This window comes from Vidua chalybeata, chromosome 4 (genome assembly GCF_026979565.1).
Source record: "Vidua chalybeata isolate OUT-0048 chromosome 4, bVidCha1 merged haplotype, whole genome shotgun sequence".
Lineage (NCBI taxonomy): Eukaryota > Metazoa > Chordata > Aves > Passeriformes > Viduidae > Vidua > Vidua chalybeata.
The window spans coordinates 64,162,194-64,190,078 of record NC_071533.1 but is presented as its reverse complement, the minus strand read 5'-3'; the positions used below and the strand labels follow the sequence as shown (position 1 = coordinate 64,190,078).

The window sequence follows — 27,885 nt, the reverse complement described above, 5'->3', positions numbered from 1 at the left end:
CCTACTAAAATCTGCACTTAAAATGCTAAATTGTAAGACCTGAAAAAAGTGATAAAGTGATTCAAGATTACATTTTCAGCTCTTTCTAAAAGTTGCCTGGTTTCCTTGCATGAGTGCATGTCTGAAGACATATAATTACTTTCTATAAAACTAACAACTAAAAATCCATGTTAAAGCTGACATGTTGCAACTAGAAAGCAGTTTTGCAATTTATATGTCAACAAACAGAACATGCAAATTACGGAAGCAAACAGTTTTTAGACATTCAAATGTTCCAGTTTTACAAGTTATGAGAGTTTCTTTACAGTGAAATTTATTCAGACAACTGGTGATGGGCAACAGTGCTTTTCAGCTCAAACTGCATAGTACAGATAGTAAGAAAACAAGAATATTTGATTAAAAGTATTGCTACTTGCTGAACTAGCTCAGACATATTTCACGTTCAGTTGTCAACACAGAGTCACCTCCACTTAAGATGTGCATTCAGTTTTTGTACTAAGTGATTTTATGAATTAATTACTGAATCTATTTTATAATTACTAATTACCTACAGGGATTTACACGTCCAATTATTAGAAAACGCCTTTGAGAATAACTGAAGCTGCTCAATCTCACTGCCATGGTCTGAAGAATCAGTTTCTGCACACCACAGCAACTCTACCTGATGCTATGAAATTGATAAATTGCAAAATACTTCAACTGGCTGCACCAAATCTTCTATGAGCTGCATCAGGGATACCACAGGGACAGAAAAGTTACCAAAAGCTCAGTTGAAGGCCAGGTAGATGACACAATTTTTTATTTTTTAAATAAATAAAACATTAACTAGGCAAGCTTAGCCTCAAAGCCTTAGCCCAAGTACCTTCCAAAAGCTGGGTATGAAATTTTACCTTCAAGTGAAGTGAATGACAAAAGCTCCCTTTGACTTTGAAGAGGATTAGGCTATCACTCTAAATAAATGCATATTTTTTCAATTGTTTAGCACAATTTAATGTTAATCTAGTGCTAAATTAGGGCAAATCAAGTCTTGCTGGAAGAAAAGAATAGGCTGTGACTCCCAAGAAACTCAGTTCATTAAGAAGGGCTGATCTGATCGCTTTAAAGCAGATCAGTAGAAAACTGAACTCATGAACAAGGTAGATAAAAGACATTCCCAAAGTATATATAGCACTACATTTCCACTGAATTTGTTGAAGGGAAAAGCATAAGTAAGCAGCACTCATAGGTATTAAATTTAGGATGATTACTCTATAATCAAATTAATTCCTATGTAAGAAGCAAACTTCTGCATCTTCCATATGACTGAGGAAGGGCTTCCACGACTGAGGGCTCTGCTTTACCATATTGTTACTTCAAGCTGCAACTCAATTTTAGTGTCCCATTCTCACAAGATATTTTGCTCAAATTTAACAATTCTTTAGAAAAAGCTGCTAGAAATATCAGTTAGAACTCAAACATTGGTGATGCCCAGAAGAGTGAGACAGTAGGATACAAGAGGGGCTAATCCAGCCTTTTTGCATAATGTGCATTATTCCCCAGGGTGGTTATTTTACCCTCAAGGTTTACACATTAAATACATGAATGCAGAGAACCATAAAATATTGAAATCAATACAATTTCAGGTCACTCTGTTTTTAGGAAAAGATCTCAATTGTGCAGGAGTCTTGACCTGGACATTTCTAAAAGTGCCTTTTATGTGACATTCATCTATCCAGACAACTATCAGAAAGGTCAGTGCAACACAATCTTGTTACCTTTAGCCAAACCACCACAGGCAATGGAAATCAAGATACTGAGCACAAGGAACCCCAGGAGATGCCCAACAAAATCCTGGTAACTCTCTTAATCCTCAGCAACTCAATATTCATGCTATAATATAAGCCCTAGTAGAGCAACCCCTTTCCTCTGCTGGGGGATAACAAATAAGAACATGATAAATGTGGCCTGACAACCCTAACTATCTTTCTCAAAAACGCTATTTTGGCTAGTTCTGGTATTAGGAAGAATCTGTCACAAACATTTTTAATTTAATTTAAAATGATGAAGGGACTAGAGCACCGCTCCTATGAGAAAAGCCTGAGAGAGCTGGGACTGCTCGTCCTGAAGAAGAGAACAAGGTCTCATCAACATCTGTAAATATGTAAAGAGAGGGGGCACAAAGGATGGAGACAGGCTTTTCCAGAGGCTCCCAGGGTCAGCACCAGAGGCAATGGGCACAAACTGAAACACAGGAGGCTCCCTCTGAATATCTGGAAACACTTTTTTACTGAGGGTGACTGAGCACTGGAACAGTTTGCCCAGCTGACCTCCAGAGATCTCTTTCAACCTCAGCCATCCTGTGGTTCTGTAGTTCAGGTAAGGAAAAAAATGCTTAAGACCGAAAACAACTATAATAATCCTCTCTCAAATTTTCTCTGCAGACATGGCAAAATTAACAAGAAAATTATACCTACTAATATAATATAACTTGGCATTTAATTTTACAATTAAGTATTATTAAAATTATAAAATACAATATTAAAGTATTGTAGTCATGGAAGATTATTTTCTTTCAGCCATCCCAACTAAACCAAAAAGTTACCTTAAAATAGACACAATATTTTCTAGTCCCTAAACAAAGAAATCAGCCAAAGTGTGAATTCTCTGAAACAGGAACTGGATTTCACCTTGAGGCAGTTGCTGCCATTAAAGCATTCTGGCACCAACAAGAATACCACTATTAAAAAATGGTATGAAAGCACTCAAACGAAGTTTTGGTCAATCTCACTAAAAAGCTCTTCTAGCAAACCTCTTCTTGTTAGTCTCAGAAGCCATTATACCTTTAAAACAACAATTCAGGATACCTGATGTTGTTCTCATGAGGCAAAAGGACAAAGAAGAGAAAACAGACTAAAACAACATAATTGTTATTGTGAACATTCTCTAGTGTCAGGCTTACTTAAATTTTTTTTCTTGCAGAAGAATGAGACTTCAGGAAAGGTCAGAAACTGGAGGAATCCTATGTAGCCTACACAAACTCTTAACTGATAGCTATGACATTTCCATTCTCTGATAGCTCCAAAAAAATTTTTTTTTTTTTTTGTGCAAAACACAAAAGTACCTCTTCCAGAGAAAATACTACTACAACTGCTGAATGCAGATTTGCCAGCTCACTTCAGGAATTCCAAGAGGAGCATCCACAGAAGCAAAACTTGCAGGAATGTGACTTGCCATGCTTAGCAGTCAGCAGAAAGAATAAGAGGCAAGCTCTTCTAGGAGAAAAGTCACACTGAAATCTAGCTACAGATGCTCCAGACTGTCTCCCGAAGAAGCGTCTTTCACTTCCTCGATGTGGGAAGCAGACAAGCCTCACCAGGCTAAAGTTAGCCTTTGAATAGCTTGGCAGTACCTCTTCCCTTAGAAAACAGAGGAGTGCTCCTCCCTCTCTGCAACTCTTGTAAGCCTACATAACTGCAAGTACTCTATTTGCAAAGGGAGAAGACAGAAAAAGTCAATGTAGCTTTATTCTAAAGCTTTATGGTTTTGGAAAATGAGGCTGTTCAAGGTGTTCACCTCAAAATGAGGTGTTCAAGGACAGCAGCACACAACATTGAACAAGAGACTGGCAGAGGCAGCAGCAGCCCTGGCCCAGGCTCTCCTCATGTGCCACCATCTCCAAAGGAACCACCTGTAAAATTACTCGAGTCTTCATTCTTTCACCAACTCACAGGTACCTTCTGGAAACCTCTGTCACAATAATGTGCAAGGATAAACAGCTCCACTCTGGATTTCAGTTACTTTCATTATAGAGAAGAAGCCATAACTGTCTCTTCAGAGAAAACCTTCTTTAGAGACTTCTCTAAAAACAGCTTAAAGCCTACCCAACCTCTCATGAAAAGGAAACCTTTCAGGATACCTCAAAATAGCATTTTAGAAGCCAAAGCAGAACAAAACCCAAATCAGCAAATGCAGCTATCTTCCAAGTATCCAGAGTCAAAGCTTCTATGTAAAAGTTATTTTCCCAGATGAAGTTTCCCCACCAAAACTGAAGATTCCTTATGCTCATCATAAAAAAAAAAAAACACCCACACGTAAACCTGCCAAGAAGACTTAGAATGAAACAGAATAAACACTTTTTCAAGGTGTATGGTCCAATAAATAAGTATCAGTCACTGAACATGAAAAGTTAACTGTCAAAGCCTGTCCTTCCTCAAAAAAGGTTTGCAGGAAAAAAAAAAAAAAAGACAATCAGTCTTTTTATTTTCTGACTTTTTTTTAAAGTAAAAAGAAAATATATTAACTTCACTGCCTCTTTCAATAGCTTTAGTCACATCATGTGCATTTAGGGTCTCTCTCAGATCTTTGCTGATGTTCTTCTTTTGACCTAAGGCAATCTCATTCAATATGGAAGAATGTGAGGTTTTTAACTGCACTTTGTAAGAAGTTCATGAATCCACAGGCTTGGATATGTTCATTTCCCCAATATTACAAAAGATTCAATTTCACAGATGAACTTTACTGAGTTGCTGTCACCAAGAGTAATCCCACCACCCCCAGCCCTGCACACCTGGCTACCTAGCACTCAGTCCCTGGATGACTACAGCTCATCTGGCCCTTCACTGTCAAACTGATTTAATCAGCAAATGTGGCGGGAGAAGCTTTCCAAGGGGCAAAAAGAGGACTAGGAAAGAGTTCAGTTCTCCTTACACATGTCCAAACTGCTTTCTTCTAGGCTCAGTCAGCTCACAGGAGCTCAAACAAATGCCACAGCCAAAACTGGAGGAGCACTGGGAACGAGGCCAGAAATGGTCACAGTGCTGTCAGGCTGATTTAGATTGGCATTGGGAGTGGGAAGGGAACCAGTTATGAAGGCAGAGCAATAGGTTGTCCAAAGCGATGGTGAAAACTACTTCTGCCAAATTTGAAGAATAGGTCAGCAACAGGCCCTTGTACCACAGGGGCAACAGTGCATCCTGAGCACTGCTGGCAAGGAGAGGGAGGGAGGTAAGCCTGCCTTTCCAGTCAGGACTAGGGAGGCAGCTGGAGTGCTGGGTCCAGCTCTGGACCTCCCAGTAAAGAAACAGCATGGACATACTGGAGGTAGTTTATCTAAGGCTGATGATTTTGGCCTAGAAACATCTGTCATGCTAGGACAGAAGTAGAACAGTTCAGCCTGGAGAAAGCTCAGAGTGGATCTTATCAGTGCATATAAATATCTGATGGGATGATGGAAAGAATACACATACACACTTGTGGTGATACCTAGTGAGAGAAAAAGAGGCAGTAGATACAAACTGAAATATGAGAAATTTCATCCAAACACCAGGAAATGATTTTTACTCTAAAGGTGACTGAGCATTGTCACAGGCTGCTCAGAGAGGTTGTGGAGTCTCCATCTTTAGAGGCGTTTGAAACCTGACTAGATCTGGTCCTGAGAAGCCAAGGGGCATGGACTAGACAATTTTAACAGATCCGTTCCAACCTCACCCTCTGCCTGGTTCTGTGATTATCATAGCTACAAATCATCTATTGTGTACAAAAAGCTATGATAGTATCACCCAAAGCCAGGTAATTCTTCACAGACAATTCTTCTTCCTATATGCTCCAGTTATCATTACAACTCAGCTATCATTACAATATCCTGAATTTGCAAACGACTCCTTTAAACACACTGAAGGAACACAAAGAAGGCTGGACATGATCCTGCTATAAATACTATGATTGAGATAGTAAAAAATTATAGACAAAAATTAAATTACTGTTGTAAATTAAGAAGAGTATTCACCTATAAAACAACTTACATGTTCATGGCTCAGCTGTGTAGTCTCATGCCTTGCTACACTCTTGTGCAAACTACAGCAGCTCACACTAAGGAGGGTCAGACTGCTCAACAGCAAATTAGAAGAAACCCAAATATTTGCAAAAAGGCCACAGCACTGGAAATACATTCAGTCACATGCTTTCCCAACCTGACCCAAACCAATACCCCAGCATGACACCAGCAATTAGCCTGTTGCTGAACATGGAGCTGTGATGTGACTCATAGGTTACCAAATCCTGGAAACTTGAGATCACAAGTCAGCAAGCTGGCAGTTCAAAAGGCAACACTTAAGCTTTTCTCCTCAATTTGTTAAATAGCATTATAACTTGCCTGTCACACAGATCCAATTCTCACACTATTCCTACTGCACATTTTACTTTTCAGTCTGAACTTCAGTAAACCTACAGGAACTGCTGAGAGTTTTCTTTTCAGGAGAGGTGCAGTAGGATAACAGACACAAAAGGTCAACAACATGCTAATTCTTTTCCCTACAGATCTACTATCATACTTTGATTGGCCTAGAGAGCAGCAAAAAGCACCTAGATACTTAATTTTTCTCTTTGAATATTCATTCCATTAATCTATCACCAGAAATGTACAAAGCTCATTTAAATATTATTATGAGGCTGCAGAGGGTGCTCCAACACCACTTAATAGACAGTTTCTATTCAATCCCCATATTCCTCAGCAAATCCCTCACTGAAACAATTAGGATTTGGAAATAATTCTGAAGGCTGGTTAAGAATAGACTTCCCTTAACACCTTGTTTTATCCAGAGAGAGAAGTGATATGAATCACAAAAGAAATTCTCCTCCCCCGCACCAACATAAGGTGTTATCAGTGGAAATAACATCAGGAATGCAGCCCTTCTCCATCACATCGCCTTTTTCCTGCACCTATTTCTCCACATGGATCTCATGGACTGGGGACCAGGGAAAGCAGGCACACAGACATGGAAACACATTATGTAATATCATCCTCCATATTGCTTTTAAGTTGCTTAAGCAAATAACCTCCCTAGAAGCAGCTTCTGTTGCTTTAAGAGTCGGTCCTCAAGAACAGCAAAACTTTCAGCTCTTTTTGTGAGCACTCAGGGCCACTGTGAAGTGGTGCAGTGCCACTCAGTGCAGAATGCAGTGCCTTGTGCAGGTACTGCTTGCTTTACTGGAGAGGTGGGGGCAGGAATGTACAAAGTAAGAGTACCTCTACTTGTGTAACCCAGATCTTACTTTTCTATTTAGCTGTGCAGAAGTTTTATTTGCTAGTTTTCAAAACACAAAGTGCAAGGAAAAAAAAAAGAAAAAACCAACTGCTTTTGGTTAAAATTAACAAGGATTTGTATTCTCCTCCTACAGTTTTCTAAATCTCATTACAGTAAGCACACAGTGAAAAATATTACAGTATCTGACAATAGTGTCATTTCAATATATTAATTCTGACCCAGCTGATGAAAATTAAATAGAGGAAACGCTTTTAAAGCATTTAAATTTTTTTAAATGTTTAAATAGTGTAATTAGCTGATCTTTTATTCTACTGGTTCCAAGCCCAAAATTAACAAGTTTCTGGTTTGACAATTCATATATGGAACTTGAAAATGAGAACAGATATGCCAAACTCACCATAAAGCATTCCCCAAATACCTTCACAGCTCTTTTGGTAAGAACAGCTAGCTCAAAGCACCATGCAGTTCAAGAATGAGAACCCTGTCCTTTGCACAGCTCACTGCCTTGCCTCGCTACTCCTGCAGAGGTTTGCTTCCAACACTGCTATCTGTGCCTCTAACAATGCAAGATTACTTGCAATAACATTTTATACAAGGTCTGCACCTTAATGTCACCTAAAAATAACTTTGGGTGAGCTTATTTTATGCTGAAGAATTGAATCAGAAGCCCCATCTCTCAGTCCCACATGACTTCACCCGGGTTTCAGACTGGCCTCTGTGTTACAGAAATTAACACCTTCCATACAAAACACAGAGCAATAGAATTGTGCAACTTGGGTTGGGGTTTCATTTTACCAGTATTTATATTACAAGTAGAACATAAAACACAAGCCCTAAAGACACTGAAGGTGCAACTCCATAGCTGGTACAAGGCAATATAAAGACCATCCTGCCACCAAAGGAGGTTCCTGCTGCCCCTCTCCCCAGTTAAGCTGGTAACTGAGCCTGTAAAACTACATAAACAAAGCAAGGAAGTTTCCACCTGGGCTGGAAAGATTATCCAATGCAAGACACAGCTACAAAATTTCCAACATCAACATCAGGGAGGTAAGACAGGAGCACATGGCTGCAAGTTGAAAAACCAGCTGAGCACCAGCAGCATTTTTACATTTTCATTACTGTCCTGATTGACTTAAAATTCACAAAGGGAGTGCACAAAAATTCTTTATGAGAGTCAGGTATCCTGGACACTGGAGACAGGCAAATATGTATCTCTCTGCTCTGAAGCAATCACTACTGCACTAATACATTTGACCATATGTTATTTTATACAACATTTCAGTCATTGCAATAGAAAAGTTGCCTAATAAGCAGTAAAAGAAGGGAGTAACAGTGTGTAGTAACAGGGTTCAAGTAACCAGACTGCGACCGAGTAAGTAAAATCCACATCCTACCATGAGTTTGCAATGAACAGGCTCAAAGGTTAAGATTAGTCATTACTTTTATCATTAAAAAAAAGTCATAAAACTTTTATCCAACACTATAAAGCCTGTTTACATTACAGGTACCAGCATTTAGCATCTAATTCCTATTTTACTATGCAGCATTACATCAGCAATTTGATTTCACAAAAAGCAAGCAAAACATAAAATCTGGAAGTAAAAGGCCCCACCTCAGTCGAGGACTCACACCCTTCAAATTACAGAAGCATTTTAGTGGAAGGAAACTTTTTTTTTTCCCCCTCAGAAGTTTTGCAAGTCCACATACACCAGAGATGCTACCACGAGGGGGAGATGAGAAAGAACTAACTGGAGAGATGGTTAGTGAGGCATCGTTTTAACCATGACTAATTAACAGTTGAAAATCACCATTACCTATCTCCCATATGTTCTCATTTGTAAGAAGGAGTTGGACACTAAATCTAAACATATGGCAGCAGTAAGTTGCACTCCAATCTTTGAATAGCAAAGTACATACAATCTGGTTTATTGCTTCAGCTGTAAAATGATATTGCAGGGTAACCTAAAAGGAAAAATCATCTCATAAAAAGCATTGGATAGAAAGAAGTGGCAAATAAGGAATAAAATGGTTGAGAAACCCCCAAATTAAGCTTTTCTGGCTAGTTTGGCTATTGACCTACATTTAGGGCACCAAATAATCTCTTATCACCTTCATGCCTCAATCCCCCATTTTAGAGACAGGAAGCATGACTATTTGTATTTGAAAGGTGCACAGATGATACACAACTTTGGATCACACACAACATGCAGGCACATGTGAATATATATAGACTGAGAAACAACTGTAAGAAGAGCTGGAACCAACCTCACAATATTTCACTGCTTGACCTGACTGATAACAAATGACTCTGGGCTTAAGCAAAATTGTGCTTACAGTAAAACTAATGTTTCCAGGAGAAAGGTTGTCACCTCTTAACTCTTCAGGATTACTCATGAATTATCATCTTACACAGCATATGATTTCTCATGAAGTACAAATTTCTACTAGACATTTCTTTTCTAAATTAACCCAAAAGCTAATCAAATGCACTGAACAAGTCAGATGACATGATACAACAGACAACCTCTTTATTTCACACAGGAAATAAACACAATGAGGCACCTACAATTCACCAACACCACATTGTTAACATCAGAACAGTAGATTATATATCCATGAGGACAGATGTACATATATTACACCAAGAAATTAACAGAACATTTCTAATGCAGAGCACAACATGGTTTTAATGTTTTCATTCTGAAAAGCATGTCATTTTTTCAAAGATTCATTCATTTAAAAAAAAAATGCATCCTAGTTCCAGATCTAAAAATACTTTAAAATTCAGAAGAGTTATTTTAACATTAACTTATTGGTTTATTGTATCAATTATACACAGGACTGTCTACTATGAAACTGCCAAACAGTAACTCTCAACTTTCAAGAGAAAAAGAAGTAAACTGAAAAACAATTACAACCTAAGACAAAGGCTTCCTGAAATAAACTAACTGTCAAAGGAAATAGTGTGGCATATTAATTGAGAAAATATAACTTTAAAAATCACTGGACAAAAAAATTGTCAACAGAATACAGACTCTAAAATAAAGATAAATGCTTAAATGCTCAATAAGAAGCCTTGCTTCCTTGTCTCTTCTAGTGAGAGAAGTGAAGAGAAAAAAGCCTACTGCCTTTCTACTTCAGTCCCTGTCTTCCTACTGTCACCACTACTATCAGGTTTAGTATTTGTCACGTACCCTGACTGAAATCAAGAAGGAAAGAAATTCATAGCAGGTTTGCAATTATGCACAAAACCCCACCAAAAAAATCTACGTGGAAGTAATGTTAGGGAAACAGAAGACATTGCAAGCAGTAAACAAAACTTTTGGATACAAGGGTATGATATAACCTAGGGGAAAAAATTTAAACCAACAAAAAATTTAAAAAACCCAAATAACAGCAAAGCAAACAAAAAAACATCCACAAAAACCAGTCTTACTGAAAATGAGAATACTTGCTGTGCATATAATAGTCTCTTCAAATATACTTAGTCAGCTGCTTCAACAAAACCATTAACAAAGGAATTATCAAAATACAATAAAACTACTGAAGATACTCTTCCATAAAGTAACTCCAGAACACCACCACGATAGCTGAAACCAGACTCTCCTACATGAACACATCAGTTCTCAACCACTTCAATATAAAGAAAATATTAGCCAAATTAACAATTAACACCAGTGAGCACCTGTCAGTGCACAATAAGCACTTTTCAACATCAGGCCTCTTCCAATTATTTCCTCCTGATCATGACATAACTTCCTTATGCTCAACTTTTTACAAAAAAAAGATAGCTGTGCAGTGCACAGGAAGATCATTCCTCAAAAGAACACACTGCTACCTATGGTCTTGAAAACAAACCTTTAAATACAGCCAAACTCTCCACCATGAACATTCATGTCAAAGAGAAACAGACTTAAAGAAAAATCACTGCAATCAAAATTACAGCCACACAAACAAGACCTGTGTTGTACACTTGCAATAAGCACCCATGGCACCACATGTCCTTACAGCACCTCATGTAACCACCACTCATCACCAAGGGACACAGAAAAAGCTAGCTGCCATTCCCACTTCATCTCTTACACCTTGGTGAGGACCTGCAAGATTCCTTAAAATACACAGCAAAATAAATCATGGGTTCCAGATGAGATTTGAAGGGCCTCTGCACTTTTGCCTGTTCCTTGCATCATACTAACTCTTGCTTATTCTGTAAGGGCTTCCATCCATCTTGCACCATAAAATGACATCAATTCCATCAAGACATTTTTGTAAGGCTGTTGACAAGACCAGATGTACTGGTCCAGCTTTACAAAAAATACTTAGAAAAAAACATTAAATATTTAGCAATGCAGACATCCACTCCCTATACAGGCATCTTGAAAATAAAGTAAAAAGCAGACAGTGCTTTGAGAGGATTTGGAGGGTTTTACAGGCAGAATGCTGGTATGTTCTCATTTGCATGCTAAGAGCACACAGACTTCAACAACTGGACCAACACAGAAAGGTAAAATTTCTGCCTGGAGATTGGTGCTTTGAGAAGGAGAATTAGACAAAGAGACATTACTATGAGAGCCCACACCATTCATAAAAAAGTTTATTAGATGACAAACATCCAAAAGTCATTTCTAGACAAACACTCAAGACCCCTTTCAAGCTCAGGTCATTTCTTGGCAGGAAACAATAGCCTGAAAAAACTGTGGTTTTGAACATCTGATGAACTTCAGAATGTCAGGAAATGTTTCCTACATTTAAAGGCTACAAAGGAAGGTGAGAATTAGAAGAATGCAAAGCAGAAATGCAGAACACCCTGAGCATCCGGTTAGTTTAGCCTCAGCCACCTACGATTCTCAGAGATCAAAGTGCCACTTGATGACAGGAATTAACACATTCCAGCATAAACATCACCCTGATTTAAATTAACCTGTGTTCCATTTCAAAATAAAGAACAGGCATTTTGAAAGAGTAGAAGAGTCATCCTCCCTTTTTCCTCTCTCAAACTATTTTTCTAACATTTCTATGCCAAGTCTTTTCTTTAACCCCATCTTCTTCACCCGTCTCCTCCAGTTTCTTTTCCCCCATTTGCTTCCCTTTCATTCATTCACCCAGTACTGATGTGATGCCCACTCTTACATTATTCATTCTGAATGACTATCAAGTATGAATAAAGACCCTACAAGAGAAGAAAAACAAGCTTATGGCCTACCAAGACTAAGCCAAGTAGAGACACAACTCAGCTCCTGTTTATCAGCTTTTCAGGGCATCTTATTCCTGAACAGTATCAAAAGCAGTAACAGCAATGGAGAGGGATGTGCATGTAGAAGGATCAGAGGAAGAACCATCATCTATGGGATCAGGAAGGTCAAGAGGAATTGTCAAGCTAGAGGTCTAAATAGTAATGCAAAAAAGCCACTGACTACTGGAGTGACAAACAGGAAAACCCTACAGGCTGCAGGGTAGAACAGACAAACAGGATGTTATAAGTCTGACCCTCATCATCAAAATAAATAAGAGCAAGACCTTACAGTCACACCAGCAAGGTATAGTGAGCCAGGAATGTTTTATATTTAAGTTGTCTGAATATTCTATCTCCCAAAAAATCTCATTCTTTGCTCCACCCTAAATCTAGACTTCTAGAAAATTCATTACAACTTCTGTCACTCACCTGTTTTCAAGTAGCAGGCAGCTGACACTGCCCCAAAGGAAAACCATATCCTGTTACACTGAGCTGTCCACCAGAGCCAGGCTGAGTGCTTTGCTTTAGCTGACTTAGGGGCAGCTCGAGTTTATAGGATTCAGGAGCCTCAGCTAGCATGGAATGCAGCAGCTCACTTCCTGAATGCAGCAGGGGGCACATGGCCATTACACCAGTGATCCCAGCTTGTCATTTGAGACACAATGAATAGTTGGAATATTGAGTACATTCAAGATGAAAACAAAGACTCAGCTGAGAACAGGTAAGACAGACTCAAATTTAGCATCATCCTCCAGTAAAACAACCAAGCTGGAGAAACTTGCTCTTTCACATGCACTATGAAGGTGGGTCAGTCTTCAAACATGAGCCAAATAAACATACACAGCCTTCAATCAATTTATTTTTAACACCATTATTTAAAAATAGTTTTACTGAATTAATTTAAGTCAATATTGCCAGCACAACTGCCAGGAAAGTAGATCATCATAACTATTAAAGCAGTTTAATGCAGCATATCAACAGCATTTGCACTGTTTATTTTTCAGTTAGTTCAGTAAGAAAATGTTCTACTGTGGTCCAGTGCTGAGGATATTCTTAGTGGGAGCTTTTTTTTTTTGTCATTTCTCTAAAATAACCTAGGACAAATTCATTGTGATTTTTAAGGAGTAATTATTTTCTAAATTCTGTTAAGTACCATCACATTGTGGGAGGAGAACAACAGAATCTAAACATCCAAATCAGGTTTCCTGGAGAAACAGCAGAAGATGAGTCTGCAGGACAAGGGACACATTAGGTAACACCCCTGGCTGTTTGAAAAAGCTTCTAAAGAAAATGTTTACTCCACTGGAATCAAACTCAGCTTTAAGCACTAAGAAGTCAGCAGTTATTATGGAGACCCGAAATATGAATGAATTGAAAAATTATTAGTCATTTAAAAAAAAAACAACTTCATGAGCTGTTGAATTTTAAGAGCACAATCTGTAGCTCAACAAACTCCTATGCTGCAGACTACCATTTTTTTTTAAAGAGCCCAGAGGAAACAGCGGTTTCCATTCATCTCTTTGTCCCTAGGCAATTTCTGCAGGACAGAGAAGGAGATAACCACCAGACATCACATCAGGCTAGATGGACCCTGGATCTGATATATTATGATTCTGCTCACCACAACCCACATCAAAAAATAATTTCACAAGGTATAAATACATTTCATATCAGAGTAATTAAACAAGCAATTCTCTTAGACAATTGCAATAGAGGCCTCCTCCCCTTTTTCAGCTACAGGTAAACTAAGGCTAAGAAACAATATGACTGCAAGTAATTGTCTTGATTTAGCTGCAGTGCTACAATACATCAGCAAAGAATTATTAGCTCCCACACTTGTGTTCAAACCACTAGATGGTGCTTCTAAAATGAAGCAATTCAATATGCAAAACTGAATAATGCATGATGATTTATAAGTTGCCTTCCTCAGGATTGTTATCAATAACACTGATTAATGTAGCTAAATAGCTGCAGACTGATCAGAGAGGGGCAACAAGAATAATTACACAGTTAAGTGAGATCAAAGAGCTAATCATTAAAACAGTGACTTTTCAAAAAGCCAGTAACAGCTGTTTTCTCAAGTAAGAAAAACTCCTCAATCTTCTGTCTTGGAAAGTCATTAGTTGCTAATATAAATATTATACTAAATAATAAATTTTGTTCACAAACTGCTGTGCCCAAAGGTTTTGAATACTGTATGGCACCAGTCAAACGAAAGTAAGTTATAAATAGCATTTACCTGTTCTTTCACTGTTCATTTTAAGACATTTCTCCCAAGAATAAACTCGCTCTAATTCTCTTCTGTGAATAGCAAACCTTTCACTTTTAAGATTTGGAAATCACAGCTAAAATAAGATGCTAGCTGCTTTCCAACTATCACTGGGAAATCATCCTTCTTTTTTTATTCACTCCCCCCAAAACTAGTATCAATAGTTGTTTGGCTATTCCAGCAGCTTTGTCCTTTTTAATTTCTGACCATTTCCATCCATTTAGATGCTACTTAAAATAATTCTCTCTCTTCCTGCATCTGAATCTACTGATCCAATTTTAAAAATGCTTTTTGCATTATATTAAGCACAGTTAACTGTCTACTTTTTTACTGCCTTCCATTCTTCTAATAAACTTCTATTCATATTTAAAATCCCTTTTTCTACTTACAATCTTTTCCTACAAAAAAAATTCCTGCAAACATGTTTCTTCTCATACCGTTAAAAAAATCCAATCAGCTATTTCCTATTGTATTTCTTGTATTTCCCATCTTTTACTTTTTGGAGTCAGGTTACAAGGCTGCTGAGAAAGATTACTCTTTGTGAAGTTTTTGGTGTTCAACATTCACCTAGGACTTGTTTTGGTGTTTTGTGGTTTTTTTTGTTTGGTTGGTTTTTTTTTTTTTGGTTTTTTTTTGGTTTTTTTGGAGCAGTTCTCTAAGTAATACAGAACCTCCTAGAGGTTACTTGGCTATTTTTGAGTTTTGCCACTGGCTCTCACTTTTCTACTTTAAGTGATTGCTCTAGATTCACTAGGCATACTCTCTTCATCTTATTTGCTTGTTCCAAGATACCCTTTTACTATCTATTAAGCCTTTTTTTTTTTAATTAGCATACCTATCTGCTGTTCCAAGTCCTTTATCAACTGTAAGTAGCAACAATTATTACTAGCTATATTTCTATAAAAGTAAGCCATAGCTAAGATCCTTTAAAAAGGTACTAAAAAGGCACTATGCACAGACATAGAAACAAACCTTCTCCAAGTACTGCCATTCCACTTATCCCTAAATGCTATTTCTGATCACAGAGCACCACTGCAGACACAAATTAACAAGAACCTCTTGAAGATTTATCTGCTAATCCAGCTGTAGAAAGTAATTATCAGATTTAAGAAACCCATGAACAGTATTTCAGAACAAACACAGGGGAAGAAAGTAACTACAATTCTCAGCATCTCAAGCACTCCAGGGGGAGAAGACGCTCAGCCTCTGAAGGGTGTGAAAGAGCTGCGCTGAGTACCCACTTGCCAGTAAGTGTTCACTCCTAGCTACGAGGTGGGGCCATTTCCCTGAACCCACCTTCACAGCCCCATGGGAGTCAGCCAGCCTTTGATTTAAAACAGATGCTGAGGGCACAGCTGCACCTCGGTCAGTCTTAGAGAAGGGGGTGTTACAAAACACACCGACAAAACCTCCAGACTTCATGCATATTTTGTGAGCATCCCTTCACTGGGGTCAGGCATTCACAAAGCAGTAGCTTTACTACCAACGACTACAAATTTTGACTGAATTACAGGAACATAACTGCTAGAAGTTCACATTTACTATGTGAAAGAAACTAGGAGCAAAACAATTCAGAGATATAAACACCAAATAAGCAATATTTTTACAATAAAAACATGCAAAATAAACATACACTGAAGATGTTTCAGTCTGTTATGCTAAACAGATTAAAAAACACATTCAAGTTGTTGTTAGAGACAGACTACTTTTTCGCCCCATCATACACAAAACAGCTCTTTCAAAATATCAATAAATATGAGCTCAATTCAAAGCAGGTACCCCTACGAGCTAGTTACCCATGCATTTTTCAAGCTAGTCTCCAGATTTAAGCAGCAGCATTCACAGAAATTATTCTGAATTCTTTGGACATCAAATGCATTTCAGATCTCTGCAAAACCAGCCCAGTTTTGTATTTTTGCTGGACATTCAGATCTGCCTGGGAGCAGGTTCTGACTGGACACCTGTGGAATGCTCCAGCAGGTACAAGATAAGAAATTCCCAGAAGTGGCAGGGAACATTTCTATTATATCTGTGCACACAGACAAATATCTTGATTTAGACAGGATCATTCCTCTGTCTCAGAAAGGTGGTGATGCCTGGGAAGCCTGCAGTGTCCTGAGGAGGTCAAACAGAGTACCTGTTGCTCCACAGATATGCCGCAATTCAAGAACACTACTGCTTCAAATCACCCCTCTGCAAAAGTGTTCAGAAGCAAACACCATCCTCCCTCCAAACACTTAAAAATGCATTGAATCCACAGTCCCCAAAAGCAAAACACATATTACAGACAGCATTTTAAAAATTAAACAACAATCGATGTGGCACAGGAGGCTGGAAACAAAATCTTGTCTCTGCTCTGTCTCCAATATATCAGTTAAAATCTGCCTCCCGGCAGCTCTACAGATCACGTCACTGCTATTTATGTCATCCTCTGGTTACCTCTACCACTGGCATTTGATGCAGTTTATCAGAATCTGGCATATCAGCATACCTGAGGAACAGAGCTGGGCAGGAAGAGCACTCACTGAACAAGGATCTAGGGAAGCCGTGCTGTTCTCGTGACAGGCTCGCAACATTAGTCAAGACTTTCCACTTCCTACACCCACATTTTCTCTCCCATTCTTGGTATATTCAAACAGATGCAGCAGTTACCAAGTAAATATCCTTGCCTCGATGCACATCCTGCATCTTGCAGTAACTCATGATTACCCCAAGACTTTTGCAATTCCACCTTGTTATGCACTCTGCTCTATTTCATTTCCTTGTCTCCACCATTTAAAAAGATTAAGCTGAATTAATTTACATATTTTGGGGCTGTGTTTTTTCAGGGATGAATGATGAAATAGTTCCCCTAGGATTAAGCTAAATCATATACTCGGGTTTCTGAGCAGGCTGTACTATGAATTTGCTGCACTCTGATGTCATCCCACTCCTCGCCTTCAAACATACCTCTGAACAGCCAAAGCTCTGGGCCAAACATCCAGTGGTATCAAAATCTGCTGCCATACAGAAGTCCTATTATATGGCAGTAGGACCTGGAATACTTCAGAAGTATTCCCCATCACTGGGAGCAGCAAAATCTAACAGATAAAATGCACCTGGAACCCACAGTACCACAAGTAACATAAATCCTGAGATCCCCCCACCAGAGTATTCACCAAAGTCCTCTACAAAACAGACTCTGGAACCCACTGATATTGTGGGAAGGAATCCTTGCAAATTCCTTTAAATAGAAAAGCAAGCAATACAACCAGGAAAGGTACAGTCTCTACATATGAGATCCTCTGCCTCACCTTCTATAAAAGAAGTGCTATTCAAACCTCTGTGTATTTAATGACACGATCCACGCCCACTCAACAGGCACACCAGGAAAAATGCCTTTTTCTGAAGCTCTTACAATTCGCCAGCAACCCATTCTGAATACCAGAACAAAAATGATGCTGTGAGCTACTGAAACTAAGAAAAACTGTTGGCAAAGAAGGTATAAATGCACATCAAAAAGCAGTGGTGCTGGTTCTAAACCAACATCAATACGTGTTCCTGATTTATGAGGCCCAGTGTCATGCAACAGGCTTGAAAAGTTCCTTCACCCCAGAGAAGTCCCACAGAACTTTAAGTATACATTGTTTGATACAGACCCTGAATGGCAAACACATACCTTACAACAAAGGGATAGTATATTAAAAACCAAGTTTTATCACAAAAAGATAAAATTGCCATTAGAAAGTAAAACAACGTGAAGTCTAGTGAGTTTTGTTTAAAACACAGTGACAAACGCTGTATTCACAAAGATTTCCTCCACATTTAAGAGTTTTCCTTTTTGTTCATTAACTATTCTTCCCTTGTATAAAACATATAAAAATAAGAAAATCCACTTAAAGTTATCTATAACTTGTTACTGTATTTTGGTTACTAAATCTCTCTATTATCTCCCTTGCAGTTATTAGCAGCAATAGCTGACATTTAGTTGCTCTTCAGCAGTACTCAAGAGTTAGTACTACATGTAAAATCCATAAAGCAAGCATAATATGAACTTTTATTTTGCAGGATCACCTCGGCTTTTTTTTTTTTTCCACTGCAACACACTGGCCATAATTCAGCCGAAACAACTGAGTACATGGAAGGTTTACGAACTGAGACCCAACAGTGATAGCAAAGCATAGAAAAAAAACGACTGATAGTGACCAACAGAAACCAAAATTAAATCAAATACTTCAGAAAGTGAATGACTACACTGACTGCTGTAACGGCTGGACAAGAAAAAAGATGCTATAGATCTTCAAAACCAGTAATGTCCTTGATTTACGAGCCGAACATCACATGCCAGACAAGATCACTCTCCAGACAGTTGTTACTTAACTCGAGCCAGAAGATGATAATTTCGTTGCAAAGCAAACTGCGATTCCTGGATTCCTTCCAAGAATTTCCAAGCGAGAAGGGCACAAAACACTCATCTACAGAGCACCTTCCAATAAATCTCCTAACTTACGAAGTTTCCAGGTGTACACACGCAGCGTTAGTGGCACAACAGGAGCGCCCGAACATCTCCCGGGTCCGGGCTCGGCGCAGCCCGCCCGGGAGCGCTGCTCGGCCGCCGCCAGCTCCGCAGCCTCTCCGCGGTGCCGGCAGAGCCCCGAGCCCGCCCCGGGCCGGAGCGGCCCCGCGGCTCCCGCTCTGCTTTGTCATCCCCCGCCGCAGCGGGCGACGCGCTCCGGCCGCGGCCGCCGGGACCCGCGCGAGCGCCCGCGGGCTCCGCTCGCCCCGCACGGCGCCTCCCGGCCGCGCGCCGGCATCCGCCGGGAACCGCCGGGAAGCGCGTCCCGACTTCCACCCGCGGGGTGACGGTGACCCCGGGCAGCGGCGGCTCCTCGCAACTTGCCTTGGGTTTGTACAGCCACTTTCTGAACCTGTTCATCATCACCGCGGCCGCTGACACCCCGCTGCCGCCGCCGCCGCCACGGGAGCTGCCGGCTCCACGCCCGCGCCGCTCAGAGGACCGAGGCGAGCCGTGCCCCGCGCTGGGAGGCTCCGCCGGGTCGCGTTCTCCTCCTGCTCCGCCGCCTCTTCCCGCGGAGCGGCGGCCGGGCGCTCCCGTCAGCGCAGGGACCGTCCGGCGGCTCCGCGCCGCCCCGACCGCCCCCAAAACATTGCGCGGCCGGCGGCAGCGCCGCCCCACCGCGCGTGCGCGACACCGCCCCCGCGCCCTCCCCTCCCCACCCAATCGGGTGGCGGCCCGGGGCGGGCCCGCGCAGTCGCCCCGCCCACCAGACTGCTCATTTGCATAACACGTGAAGGGGGTGGGGAGGCTGCGTGCCGCGCAGGCCGCGCCCCGGCGACCGCCTTGTTGCAGTGGCTGCCGGGAGTTGTAGTTTTCCGCGGGCCGCTCTGCGCGCGTCCGCTCGGGAATCGCAGGCTCTAGCTGCGCCCGCCAGCGCTCTCCGTGCCCCGGCAACCGGCGCGTCACCGACCGCTGGCTGCCCATGAGCGGAAACACCCGGGGGGGGGCAAGGCATTAGCTCCGTGGCAACGGCAGCAAACAACCGCCGCCATCTTGTTTCCCTGCTCGTGTAGTTCCGGGTCCCCGGTCGCGCCGTTTCGCAGCACTGAGGCGGGCTCGCGGCAGGACTACAGCTCCCTGCAGCCCTCGCGCTCCTTGACAACGGCGCGCGCGGGGTCCCTGCTCCTGGAGGCACCGCGCCCGGCGGCACCGCTGGGAACGGGATGGGGAGCGCCGGGAACAGCCAGGGACGGGAGCGGGAGCGGCGGGGACAGCCGGGGACGGGACCGGCAGCGGCGGTGCAAGGCAGATGTGGCCGTACGTGACACGTCCGGAAAGAGCCGGGTGCAATTCCCGATCCGTGAAAGTGGCGCGTGCCCCGGGCAGGCTCGTGGCTCCTTCGTTCCTTTATTTTCATACAATCCTCGAATCACAGAATGGGTTGGGTAGGAAGGAACCTTAAAGTTCATCCGTTCCCAACGCCCCCGCCCTGGGCAGGGACACCTCCCTCTGGAGCCGGTTGCTCCAAGCCCCGTCCAGCCGGGCCTGGAACACTGCCAGGGACGGGGCAACCTGGGCCAGAGCCTCACCACCCTCCCAGGGAAGAATTCCTCCTTAATATCTAACCTAAACCTGCTCTCTTTCAGTGTTCTTATTTATTAGGTGCTTCTAAGTACAATAGAAAGCATCAAGGGATCTTACAAGTGTGTTACACTGTGGACAGGTTTGCTGGGCTTTGCTCCCTGAAATTTTGGGCAAGTAGCCAGCCTTGGTGTCCATTTGCTAATCCCCCTCATAAACACAGTACGACTTATTTGCAGAAGGTTTTGTACAATAAGTATTGATTTGTAAAGCTGTACAAGATAAGAGATAAAGAATACCATGTCATGTTAAGGAAAACACTTGCAGTAGGTATGCAAAACATTGAAATACATAAAAATTAAAATTAAGATTCTCAAAGTGAACATTTTTCCATCTGATCTGTCTGAATTTTGCAGGGAGGCTTAGTTCAGCTCTTTTTAAGAACAGCTTTCATTAGAGGAAATGCAATCACAGTCTTTCTAGGCCAGGAACGTTGGGGGCAGATGTAAAATCTGAAAGAACCTTTCAGGTCACTGAAACCAATTCCTACAATTGTGGCCACTCTTATCCTCTGTAATTGCTTTCAAAATATCTCCAAGCGGCACCATAAAATAAGGTTAAGTCAGGTTCTCACCTCCTTTAACTGAAATCTACAGCTGATAATGGAAGAAAATTTCTGCCATTTTATACACAGTATAAATTTATATCCTTTTTATACATAATAATTGGAGTAGTTTTCTAATCGATTGTGTGGAAATAAGGGTGCATATCATACAAAAAGCATTTTATTCCTGATGTATATATCAAGGTAAACATTGACAATAATAATAGCAGCTTCTTTAATTAGAAGTGGGGTCCTTTCTATTAAGAACCCCTGTATGTTCAGAGATCTGAAGGCATTTTAGTTTTCACATTCCAGTTTCGGGGTTTAATGATTGTTATTTGGGGGGAGGTGTGGATATCAGAGCATGAGAGCTCAAATTTCTTACTGGTATGCCAGAACAAAAGGCATTTATTACTGGCAGAGCTGTTGGAGCCTGAATTATGATTCACTCTGAAGTACAGAGATATTTCTCCCTTGCTTATCCAAAATCCCTTGTGAGTGTAAGAACCTTGGCAGGTTCTTACCTGAGAAAAAAATGATTCTCAGAGGAGTGGAGTAACAGTGATTCCCTTGCACAGTGGTGCCTCTTTCTGTATTTGCCATCCTTGTCATGATCCAGCCCTGTTTTGCTGGACTTTTTTTTTTTTTTATTTGGACATTTTGTCTTATCATAACAGGTACCTAAATGGCTATATTGAACATAATCACCGACAAACTCCTTTTTTCAGTTCTTTGAGATTAGTAATGAAAAATGCTATTTAGGCAATTACTGAGTAAGATGGTGCTGAAAGGCAGAGTACAATACCACTGTGTCTGGAAATGTTATCATAATATTTAAAAGCAAGAAATGAATTATGTTTACCACACTGGGAATGAATCATCTGGATCAGGCATTCTTTTCTGACGTCAAAATATTATGATATATAAAATACAAGAACTATTTTCAAAATTACATTTTTATTTTCACCATGGAAAGTTGCTTTTGTTCTCATTTTTTCCCATTGCTAAATCAGCTTAATGACTTTCAGGCCTGATAATTGCTGTGATTGGTCTTTCATACACAACAACATGTGTGTGGAGGAAAAAATGCATTATAGTTCTTGTCGTCTGAACATTAAAATCGAGGTAACAAGTCCTACACATTCTCAGACATATGGGTAAGGCTTCATTTGAGATGGACAAAATCCAGTCATTTCACAAGCAAAGCATCAAACATAAATACTCAACTGCTGTGCCTTCAGAAACCTTGGCAGTGGCCCAGACCACTGAAATGCTGTGATCATGGCCCAGCCTGCTGACCAACAGTCACTGCTTCCTTATAATTCCTCTCTGTTCCTGTTCTTTTGTTGCTTTTGAAAAACAGGCTGTTTACAGCAATATGTGATGAAATTTAAGACTAGAATTTTGCTTCCTGATGCATCTCACTGGGAAGAGCAGTGTGTTAAGTAGGACCTGTATGCACACAGGCAAAAATCCATGCTTTTTTCTATATTATCTTTAATTATATTTTGTCAAATAACCTGGTGCAGTAGCATTTATCCTTAAGATATTTTGAGATATTTACAGTATGTCATTTTGTCTTCTATTTTCTTGATGTTTGTACTGTATTTTCATTTCTCCTGTCAGCTGTTCTGAGTAACTGTGATTTTGAAAGTTTGACCTAAATGTTCTCTTCTACATTACTGCAGGGTAACTTCTGTATGAGCCTATCACCGTGCATTATGCCACAACTGAAGGAGGCACGAAAAAATAATGATTTTCTGTATTTATAGGATTCTCCATGGTGAAGATGGTCAGCCACAGAGAACTTATTGCACTAATTGTGCAACAGCTTAACAAATTTAACCCTGAAAGTCAGAGCGTGGAGGATTTCTTGAGTGAATCAGCTATGATATTGCAGGTATATTAAGTTTTGGTTGATCTTACACAGTTTACTATGTTACTGTGTGATTTTAAATGCAAAGGTATCTGTTTTCTAATGTTGTTGTAACTTTCATTGATTTCTCTTACGGTGACATTTTTCATTCATTAGTAAAGTCCAAATTTCTTATGGTTATCACCAGAAAACAAGGCAGTAAAGATCAGAGGGGTTGAAAAACTGCTTGGATAGCAACAAGAGGATGGGAAAACAAAATAAAAAGCAACAATCTTCTAAAATTGATGAGATAGTCATAGGGAAAATTTCTGTTCCACTTCTGACTAAGCTGTTTTGAAGATTCTTATTCTTTTCTTCCTTCCAAGCAGAAGTTTCTGACAGCACCACCCATTTGTATGTACAAATGCAGGTCGGAAGCTGAGTCACAGGATCAGGTATTCTTGCTTTGAGGACATAAGTGGCCACCAGAACAGTGGGACAGAAGGACAGTGACAATAAATCAGCCGGCAGATTCTAATTTAATACTGCAAGTAACCAGACCATGATTTTCCCATTTGTATCTGTTCTGGCTGAAGCAGTTCCCATCCTTTCCTCACCATAGTGTGTCACCTCTTCCCATCTCTTTGTCCTCAGTGTCACCCTGACTTGTGCTGAGGCAGCTAGTGGAGTGAATCAGCTTTAGCAAATCACTAAGGGAAGACAGTGATATTGTTTAGACTGCTATTGTCTGTGTGTGCCATGTGTTATCAAATGGCATTGTTGGAGCCCTGATTCCACACTGCCATGTGGCTCCAGTGCTCATTTCCCCTTCTGACAATAAGGTATAAACCACTGCTATTCCAGTCAGATCATCTTTTGCATTGATTTTGCATAAATACAAATGAACTAAAAGAATATAAAACTGTGGAGGTGTGATAAGAAAGCCAGGGGCTGAGCAGTGGCTTCACACCCGTCCCTTGGGTGCCTCCCTTCTCCAACAGTTGCCACTCAGGCCCCTTCTTTTTGACCCTTCCCTACTGCCTTGTAGTACTGGCATAACTCTTTGTGATTCATATTCTAATTACATCAGGGCACTGATCCAGTCTCAAAGTAATCATTTTTCACTGGGCAGAGAGCAGGTAAATTCAGTTACCACTACTGCCAAAATAAATGTTTATAAAAATAAGTCTTCAGATCATTGTTCTTCTCAACCCAGGAAAGGTGATACAAAGACAAAAGGAGGAGTAACTCCATTAGTGAAATATGAATCTAAAGTTTCGTAATAAACCCTTTCAGAAAGGGAAGGACAGGGAGGATAGCTGAGGCCAAAGGTAAGGCCAAAATCTTTCTCTGGGCTAGTTTCAGGTCTCATAGGATTTATCAAAGAAAGTAAAAAGTAAGACCTGTGTTTATATAAAATTCAGCTTTGTTTCAGTACCAAATGGGTGAGTAAAATTCATCATTAAAAATTCACTTAATTCTTTCTTTTCTGTTTCATAAGGGGCAGATAATCCTAAACATATTGTAGCATTTTTGTGCACATGATTTTCAGGCTTGGTAACTTACCAATTAGCCAATATTAAGTAATCCATGCAGAAACTTCCTTCAGTTTGTGTCCTGATTAATAGCCTGGCTCTAAATCACAGACTAGATTCATACCTGTTTGTCTCATGCCAGCAGCATAACAGATAGCAAGGCTCAGGTTGTCTACTGACCAGAAAAAAATCAGGAGAGTTAGATTCCAAGAGACCAAATCTAAGTAATTACAAGACACAGCTCTATATTTATTTATTTGCTGACTTAGGTGTGCAGTATATCACACTTGACTTCTCTACAAGTCTTCTGTTCTTTTAAACTCCTTTAATAGTTTTCCGTTCCCTTACAGTGCATTCAGAAGTTAACACTGTAGGTTTCATTCATGATGTATATCTTTGTTGTATTTTGATGGTTTAGAGTCTTTATGTCTTCTAATGTGATATCTGAGGTGTCTTGTTTAGTTCTTTGATAACTTGTTGATGGCCTCCATAAAATATCCTGTTTAACGTATTGTTCGCCTGTCTGGGGATGTTCCTGGTGAAACCAACAATTTTGGGCTAGACTATTTCCCTCAAAATAAAAACACAGTACACATAAGTAATTCCAGAACATGTTCAAGGAGTTCAGCACCCCACTGGCAGGGGCTGCAGGAGCAACTGTGATGCCAGTCTTGTCAAGTGCCAGCTCCTCAAAATAAGTACCTCTGATAGCCACACAGTCACCTGAACTGCCAGGAGCCAAGGACATTTTGCAGAGCAAAACCTCTGTCAGAATAAAGTAGATTTTAAGAGCAATGTAAGTATATGTAAGAACTGATTGAAACTAAACAAAATTACTCCTTTGGAAATCTAATAGAGGAAATTAAGAGATGGGCATCCTTGGCTGATCAGAAATGGAGAAGACATCAGTAAAGAGTAAGAAATGAAATGCAGAATGGAACTGAGTTGTGAAGCATCTTGACAGGCAGCTTTAGTTTTATGTGCTAGAATCAACTGTGAGATGGTAGGTGGAGTAAGTGGGTCAAATCAATGGACTAGCAGGATGAACTTAGCAGTAGCATTCCAGATGGCTGGTTTACTAAAATGGGGTTGGTTAAACCCACAACAGAGACACTTATTTCAATAAAACAGAAAATTCTGAGACACTACCTTAGATTTTTAGCTAGGAAGTGATAGGAAAATACTATTTGAAATGGACTGTTCAAAAAGAGTGAAGAAGATGTGCACATAAACTGGTGATGATATCCTGGGAAGTAATTTGCATGAAAAATAACCGCTGGAGTTATGGGTTTGACTGACAGGCAGGGTGGAAATAGAACCAATAACTGAGGGAAGAAGTAGCATGAGAGTGCTGAAGCTTTGTCTTTGCACTGTCAAAATTAAAAAATGAGAAGGAAATGTCACAGACAGAGGTTAGCATCCTAGACTGAAGTTTAGGGTTCTTATTTGTGTATATGATAAATGGGAATATGTTATGAAAGGAAGCTGGATGCAGTGCTACAGGAGGGAGTCTGAAAGGCACAATCTGTCTTGATCCAAATACCCCTGTCAACCATTTACCAACAGCAGGAGACCATTCCTGTGGGAATCCTTGATAATTAAAGCAATAAAAATAGCTGGTGAACTGAGGCACAGGAAAAGAAGTGAAAGTGGGCAAACAATTATATTTTAAAATTAAGGACTTTACAATATGAATATATAAAAGAAAGAGGCAAGAAATAAATTGGGTTGAAGCCATCAGGTTGAAAATATACTTGCTTTGCAAATGATAGTAAGAAGGAATTCATAGATTTTCATATTGTACCTTTTGCTAAGTATACAATCAGTCACTGTTGAATATTCTGATCAAAATCCAACAGGTTTCTTTTTGTTTCACTCTGCTGCTGCAAAGGTGACAACAGTTCAAAGCACAGTCAATCTTCAGCAAGATTTTATTTTTAATTTCTAGATGCACATAAGGTTATGTAAATAATTAAAACAAAAGTCAAAATACATGATTATGTGAAATAGTATATTTTGGTCTTTCATAAAAACTGTGTAGAAATGTTTATATTTTGACAGTGCACAATGGCTGTACTGTAGAGGTTTGGAATACTCTGCTAGCTAAATATTGAGTGGATGGCAGAGATGGATAAACTGAGTTCTGTTCTATGCTCCATCATTTTTCTATCCCTGTCCTTTCTCTTGCCCTCAAGTTTACTTGCTGAGGTCCCTTTATTTAACCTGTCCAGTTCCATCTCTTCAAGTGGTTGGTTCCAGTACTATTGTCCCTGTGCAGCAAGTCCTGCTCACCTCTTTGGTATTGTTCTGCTCACCTCAAAGTTCTTGCACATTCAGTTCCAAAAAATCTCTACTGTACCTCAGTCAAATGAGAAATCTCTCTCTCTTTTCAAACTGAAGCCCACAAGAGGCAGATGCCACAGAGAAAATAGGTGAGACAGGATCTCTTCTATCAGTTTGAGCTCCCAGACTGAGCCAGCAGAGCTTGTTCCAGGCTCACCCTGTATTGTAGTTAAAGCTCTGCTTGCCCTGGACTGGGCATGGTAAGGGCACACACAGTCCTCAGGGGAGTTCACTGCTACAGTTTAAATTCACACAAAACACATGCAAATGGCTATTTTTCACTTGGCAAAATGTGCATGGATTTCCATAAGAAAACCAAAAGGCCAAATTTGTAAGGCACTGCTGACCCCTGTGTGCCACTTTGAAAATCCATCCCCAGCTGTTTCCCTGCATTTGGTTTGAAACTACCTAATATTTCCAAATAGCTAAAAACCTGAAAATTTGACAACTTCCTGTCAAAATTCAGTTACATTTATGAGGCCATGTGAGCTGCTCTCCACTTGTTCCTCTCAAATAACACAGGAGATTATCCATTAACTTCAGCAGAAGCAGAATCAACCTCTTGATTATTATTATTTTAACTTCTTAATGCATTTTTATAATTTTATTCAAATGGCTGTTCCACCTGAGCATATTCTCTCAGTGCAGGAAATCTTATTTTAAGCTTTGAGACAGAAATCCCTTGGGAAAACATTTGGCTGCACAGTCTGCTTCTGAGTATATTCCAGAGGGGCTGCCCAAAGTTAGCAGCATTACCCTGTACATACCTTGGTGTACATGAGAAAAGTAGTTTATTTGTAGGAAATGATGGCATTAGATTCTGCTCTCCAGAGGTTTTTTCCTAGCTGTGGGATTTAGCTTTACACAGCCCATTTACAGCAGCGATGGCTGCACACCTAATCCCTGTATGCTGCTTGAAGAAAGTACCCATCTTTCCCTGCATTT

At 40.4% G+C, this 27,885-nt stretch overlaps 2 protein-coding genes across 6 annotated transcripts in view; one reads left to right on the top strand and one right to left on the bottom strand.

The window, feature by feature from the left end:
- The window catches only part of ZFYVE28 (zinc finger FYVE-type containing 28), a 145,877-nt gene extending 126,305 nt beyond the window's left edge, over positions 1-19,572 (bottom strand). For all 5 annotated transcript variants that reach the window (XM_053941196.1, XM_053941198.1, XM_053941199.1 and 2 more), the window contains exon 1: positions 19,404-19,572. In XM_053941196.1, the coding sequence (XP_053797171.1) occupies positions 19,404-19,442 (39 nt within the window). In that variant the 5' untranslated portion in view covers positions 19,443-19,572. The remainder of the gene's footprint in view (positions 1-19,403) is intronic.
- A 513-nt stretch (positions 19,573-20,085) lies between these two features.
- Positions 20,086-27,885, top strand: part of CFAP99 (cilia and flagella associated protein 99) — a 53,005-nt gene continuing 45,205 nt past the window's right edge. The window contains exons 1-2 of the mRNA XM_053941462.1: positions 20,086-20,339; positions 22,980-23,107. Coding sequence (XP_053797437.1) covers positions 20,246-20,339; positions 22,980-23,107 — 222 coding nt within the window. The 5' untranslated portion in view covers positions 20,086-20,245. The remainder of the gene's footprint in view (positions 20,340-22,979; positions 23,108-27,885) is intronic.